General features: G+C 41.4%; 1 protein-coding gene across 1 annotated transcript in view; it reads left to right on the top strand.

The window, feature by feature from the left end:
- Positions 1 to 1,087: 1,087 nt before the first annotated feature.
- GALNT8 (polypeptide N-acetylgalactosaminyltransferase 8) overlaps positions 1,088 to 6,561 on the top strand; it is a gene marked incomplete at its 5' end in the record, with an annotated part of 15,918 nt that continues 10,444 nt past the window's right edge. Inside the window, 3 exons of the mRNA XM_009697313.1 lie at positions 1,088 to 1,254; positions 2,336 to 2,519; positions 4,490 to 4,687. Coding sequence (XP_009695615.1) covers positions 1,088 to 1,254; positions 2,336 to 2,519; positions 4,490 to 4,687 — 549 coding nt within the window. The remainder of the gene's footprint in view (positions 1,255 to 2,335; positions 2,520 to 4,489; positions 4,688 to 6,561) is intronic.

Here is a 6,561-nt window from a genome sequence, read left to right as displayed (position 1 = left end):
CATAATGATTCTATGATTCTATAAAGAAATACAAATACATCCCAAAGATGTATTTGCAGAGACAGCCTTTTGCAGATATTCACTCAGGCTCTTGGGTTAATGGGTAATAAAGCTAATGGAGAAGTTCCAACAAAAATACATTCCATTCGAGCACAGTTGCCACTGTAGAGGTCTACCTGGAGAATGAGCTTGTCTCTTAGAGAGCTGCATTATGTAGCTACACAACTCATGCAGCCTGAGTATTGCTGCCATCAGCGTGTTTCCGAAGGGAGGGAATGATCAACCTGAGAATCCAGTCTGCTCTGGAGAGAGTTACTGCTTAGCACTATGAAGAAGACCTGGTCGTCACCATCTGCCCGTTGGCCAGGATGTTAATTAACAGACCTGACAAATATCCCAAATATATACTTAAAAAATAATAAATTAAAAAAATCCTTTGACAGAAAGCAGGAAGTCTAGACGTGTTCAAATAGCACAAAACAAGTTTGTTTCAGTACTAGAAACAATTTACTCTGGGGTAGCATGGAGTTCCACAAGGCCTGGTTTACTCCATGAGAAGGGCTTTTGAAACTATTTCAAGAATTTCTAAAGACATCCCTTGTCCAAGGGAATCCTTCTCACGTGTCAGTTTGTAAGTATAGCTAGACCTACCTTGTTCTTCTTCATTGCACAAACAAAAGGATTGTTATCTAATTTACTTTTGTCTGCTGTCAGGTTTGGCTGTTGTCATCTCCTTCTGTAAATGGAAAAAGCAAAATTTCACTCACATGTCCACTGCCTCATAAACTAATCATTGCTGGCTGAGTTAACTGTATTCTTTAGTTTCAATATTTTATAACCATTTTGAATTAAGAAACACTAGTTCTTTTTGTTTTAATAGAGATTTTAACATTACCCTGGTGGTTTATATACATACATAAAACAAATGAATAATGAAACTTGGATTTGGGAATTCCTTTTTTTCCACTCTTATGTTGATTTTCACTATATGTTTTAAGCCCAACATCCCAAATCTGCCTTCTTACAGCTGCCTTGCTCTCTGACTTTCTTTAGAAACTGCACTAAAGTTGTTTGTCTTCTATTACAGGTGTAAAATGAAAACATATCCGAAAGACCTTCCAATGCTCAGTGCTGTACTTATATTTATGAATGAAGCACTGTCAATCATCTTACGTGCAATTACCAGTATAATTAACCGAACACCTTCTCATTTATTGAAAGAAATCATCCTGGTCGATGATTACAGTTCAAATGGTAAGTGACCCAGGGAAGGTAGGAGTCTTGCTGATTTAGGCCACTGTTGTGTTAAATGAATATTGGTAGCCTTTTGGGTGCACGCAGAGTATACCACTCAAAAGTAAACTGAGTACAGGAAAAAAACCCAAACACCTTAATAGCCTGAAAAAAGGCAGCTAGTCAGGAACAGGGTAATGCTCTGCAAGTATTTGAAAAGGTTAAAAATTGAAGTGGAAGAGTATTTATCATCACTGGGTCATCAGGCACAGCGCCAACATAAGAGTATGCTAAGAAAACTATCTCTGTAGGTATCTGAAATAACTCCTTGAAGAGTGGTGGCTTGGGATGTGGAAAATACTCCTAGGGGAAGCAGTGGGCGTACTGTTTTTCTTAAAATTGAGCTCAACGAAGCATTGTAAAATCATCTGTAAGAAACAGTCATGCCCCTGATCTTAAGGGTGCTTTGCCTGATGAGATATGTTTGATTTCTTATTTTTCTAAGGCTTTGTAGCTGCTAGAAAAACATGTCTGTTTGGGTGGAGCAAGTATTTAAGTCGATTTCCAGAATGATGCTAAGAGGTCCCAATTTTCTATTCCTTTTCTCTGACATGATTTTTTTCTTTGGTGAGGGAGCTGGCATGCCTACAGCTCTTATAGGAGCATTTCAGGTTTTCAGGGCTTGTTTATTTTATCTTTTCCTTTCCACATGGTGGAAGATAGAAGCAGAAATTACTGCACTGAGACAGCTTATTGGTTGCTGTTATGGCATGCAGTGAAATTTTCTACATACTGATACATTTATTAGTATGTAGAGGCTCCTTATTTATCTGACTCTGTAGAAGCCATACAATAGCACTATATGTAAATGAAATTTAGATATTTAATTGAACTCCTGGAATGGGAACTGGTTTTAAAAGTAAGCCTCTCGGATTCATGACTAGCTGAATAATTCTGCCTGTTCTATTGCAAAGGACAAATCAGTTTTCAGTCTGGAACTGGGAGAAGCTAGAAAGCCATTACCTATGTAATTGTTTCAATTTGTCAAAATTGAATAACACTTTTTTTTTTTTAATCATTAAAATGTGGGGGCTTCTTTTAGATGATCTGAAAGGACCTTTGGAAACACACATCAAAACTTACAATGAAAAGCATCCTGGACTGCTGAAGATCATCAGACATCAGAAAAGACAAGGCCTAACACAAGCCAGGGTTTCTGGCTGGGAGGCATCAACTGCAGATGTTGTTGCAATTTTGGATGCCCATATTGAAGTGAACATCGGATGGTAAGACTATGAAGACTGCAGGGTTTCTGAAGTGGGGAGAGGGAGATGGACAAGGAGTATAACTGTGTAGTTGGGACAGGCATCCCATATATGGTTCTCCTTTCTGACCTGCCACATGTTAATTAACAGCCACCAAGTCATTTATTTCTGAGATGAAAAGGGATACAATTATTTGAAATAAATAACAAAGCAGACAGGTAACAGAGTAACCTGTTTAGTGAAGAGGATGTGAGAAATGCCTACCTTCTCTGTATATTTATTACATTTCTAGGAAAAAAGACTTCATGCAGTGAAATAACAAGAATGATGCAGATTATTTAGTTCCACTGCCAGCAGCTTTGGCCCTTTATAAGTATATCAGACAGCCATAATACCCACTGACTTTAAATTGGTTTGATTCTTATTCCAACTTTGGCTAACGTTTATTTGCTGTTGCCTGTTAGTTTAACAGCGCAATGTAGTTCTGTAGGACTCTTTTTTGCTAAAAGAGACAAAACAAGTGGCTGATGATGGATATTTACATTCTGTTAGGTAGTGATGTCTACAGTACTGTTTTGCGTGAAATCTCTTTACATTCTCTCCCCTCTGGGTTGTTGAATTCACTGGCTGACTATTGTCCATGTTGTCTCACTTTCTGGGAGCAAGGTTCTTCTCCTAGCCGTTCTCAGGCCACAATGGCTCTGTGTGGGCCAGGTCTCTCTTCCTCTCTTGATAACACACGAACTGACACTCCTGAGCTGTTACAGTCTTAAAGGTAATGCTGAAGTCCTTTAGTCATGGCTTTCAGGACTCATTGGGATAGGCTGGGCTGTCAAGAGTATGTAGGGAGAGATAAGGTCAGTTCTTTTAGGCCTAACAACAATTGAGGTGCAGCAAAAAGACTCCCTCTGTCAAAGTCCTGTATGCTCTGACCAGATTCTTTTAGATATTCCACATGAGGAGGGTTTAATGTTTTTATACTAAATGTACTTATTTGAAGATACATGGGATTTTGGTTTAGAAAAGTGATACAGCAATGTACTGAAATCACAACACAAGCACAATATAGCAATTGCAATATACAGTTGAATCACAATACAAACAGGATTCACGTTACTGCTCTCTATATACTCAGTATCAAGATGCTAGGCAATGGAAAGAGTACATGGGTTGAAGCCAACTCATGCGTGTTGCTTTCTTCAACGTTCATTTTTCTGAGTGTTCAATTTTTATACTCTATATTGGGCTGAGCCATATATACACTTCCCCCAAGTTGGTCTGGCTGACTCAGGAAGATAATACTTTCTATTGGTTATTTTAGGAAGGCTACGTACATAACCAGTCAACTGATACTGCCGTTTATCTTCAACCAAGGCTGCTCTCCGGTCCCCTTGGTGTTGGGATAAGTTCTACTTCCTTTAAGATAGCTGTAGTCACTCCCTACATTCTTCTCTGAACTTTATGAGCACATCATCCTTGTGCTGGAGCAAATGTCCACATCATCCTTCTCTGAGCCTTCTTCCATTGTAGGGATTCATTGATCGGTCACACCTTTTCCCTCATACAGCAGCATGTCATCGAGGCACAGGGGAAAGATGGCGAATGATCAACCTCAGGGCTTACAGCACCGCTCAGCGTCTCCTTCCTTTCCTTTTCCCTTCTTGTCTCTTCGTGCAGGTAGTGAAGACTCTCTGGAGTCTGTAGGAAGCAGACGCAGGTAGCAATAAACCCAGCAAGTTAAGCGTGGAATTTAGTGTTAGTTTGATTAATGACAGTCAAAATGCAGAAGCAGCCTAACAGAAGGGAGAATCAAGTCATGGCATTAGCAATTTGGTTTACTAGCACTCCAAGACTGGTATGTTACTTTTTGTAGAGGCCAAGGTCAATGACTTAAATAAAGTAGCTAACCCAGTTTTACAGGTGGTAAAGTTTAGTAATGTTCATTAGATTTACACTTTTTCAAGCTGAATAGACTCTCTTAATTTTGGTAGGGCTGAGCCTATCTTGTCTCGTCTAAAAGAAGATCGCACTGTTATACTATCACCGGTATTTGACAATATTCGTTTTGATGACTTTGAGCTTCATCAGTATTCACCAGCTGCAGATGGATTTGACTGGGCACTCTGGTGCCTTTATGAACCTTTACCAGCTGCATGGTATGCTCTGCAAGATGAAACAGCTCCGGTCCGGTAAGTATGAATAACATTTGAGAGTGAGCAAAGATACATGATATCCAACATAGAGCTAGCAGAGGGAAGAAGATGTTTCATAGGTGGTGGCATAGATACCTGTGAAGCACATTATATCTAGATAGTTGGTTTGCAAGTGTGGGTTCTTTAGCAGGCCCTAAAAATCTCAGTACACCAGTTGTAGGGTTATATTACAGAATCTGCCCTGTGCTGATCCTGCTGTCAGATTTTCAGGCAATGCCGAGGCATTGATTTTTCTGCCTTACGTTCCTTAGCTAGGAGTGTGGTAGCAATATCTGTTGACTGTACAAGATGGACTGTGGCCCTTCTCCATGCTTACCCAACAATATGGAGTGAATCTCACAACTTTGCTGGACAATTGCATGTCTGAGCTGTGAGGACTCACATGTATTCAAGTTGTGCAGTTCTTTCTTTGGAGATGTTGGAGTGACATATGATTATAGTGATCTTGGGTAGCCTTTTTCAATTCTTATCACTTGTGTATCACACAAAAGCAAGAAAAAGACATGAAGACAATACGCAGCTGTTAGACATAAAGTGACCCCTTACTGCCAGGCTGAGGATCCAATATATTTGCTTCTGTTCCTGATATCTTCCTTAAATGCTCGGATTAGTTTATGTATTCAATACAAAATGGTTGCTGATACTATGACGCCAGCAGCCATCTCATGCTGAATATATAAACGCATTTGTTTCCCTGTTCATTACATACATTACATTCATCCCATACATTACAGAATGTAAGATGGTGTTGACTGTCCCTTAATTATTAACAGCCATCTATCAAACAATATTTAAAAAAAGTTAAGAGAAGATATAGTCATTAGATTTTTCTAGTCCTACCTTATTTTATTGGGTTTATGGGACAAGGTTTTAGTAGTGGGGGAGGCTGCAAGGGTGGCTTCTGTGAGAAGAGGTGAAGGGCTGCACGCATGTTCACACAGTCTGTTCCAACTGGCTCCAGAACAGACACAGTGCTGGCCAAAGCTGAGCCAATCAGCAACGTTGATGGTTCCTCTCCCATAACTTATTTAAAATAGGCTAAAAAATACTGTGTAGCAGCTGTGAGTGAGAAGAGGAAGAGAGAGTGAAAGTGAGAGCAACAGCAACAGCCCTGCAGACCCCAAGGTCGGTGAAGAAGGAGGAGGAGGAGGTGCTGCAGGCCCGGAGCAGAGATTCCCCGCCAGCCCATGGAGAAGACTATGGTGAGGCTGGCTGTCCCTCGGCAGCCCATGGAAGACCACGCTGGAGCAAATGTCCACACAGCAGCCCATGGAGGACCCCATGCTGGAGCAGGTGGATATGCCCTGAAGGAATCTTAGGATCATAGAATTGTTTAGGTTGGAGAAGACCTTTAAGATCATCAAGTCCAACCATCACCCTAGCATGGCCAAGTCTACCGCTAAACCATGTCCCTTAGCACCACATCTACACACCTTTTAAATGCCTCCAGGGATGGTGAATCTACTGCTTCCCTCAGCAGCCCGTTCCAGTGCCTGACAGCCCTTTCTGGGAGGAAATTCTTCCTAATACCCAATCTAAACCTCCCCTGGTGCAACTTGAGACCATTTCCTCTCGTCCTATCACTTGGGAGAAGAGACCGACCCCGACCTGGCTACAACCTCTTTTCAGGTCGTTGTAGAGAGCGATCAGGTCTCCCCTCAACCTTCTCTTCTCCAGGCTAAACAACCCCAGCTCCCCATCAGACTTGTGCTCCAGGTCCTTCACGACCTTCGTTGCCCTTCCTTCTCTGGACACGCTCCAGCACCTGAAGGTCTTTCTTGTGGTGAGGGGCCCAAAACTGAACACAGCACTTGAGGTGCGGCCTCACCAGTGCCGCGTACAGGGGGACT

This window comes from Cariama cristata, unplaced genomic scaffold, assembly GCF_000690535.1.
Source record: "Cariama cristata isolate BGI_N322 unplaced genomic scaffold, ASM69053v1 scaffold7323, whole genome shotgun sequence".
NCBI classification, from domain to species: Eukaryota; Metazoa; Chordata; class Aves; order Cariamiformes; family Cariamidae; genus Cariama; species Cariama cristata.
This window is presented reverse-complemented; position numbering and strand designations above follow the sequence as displayed.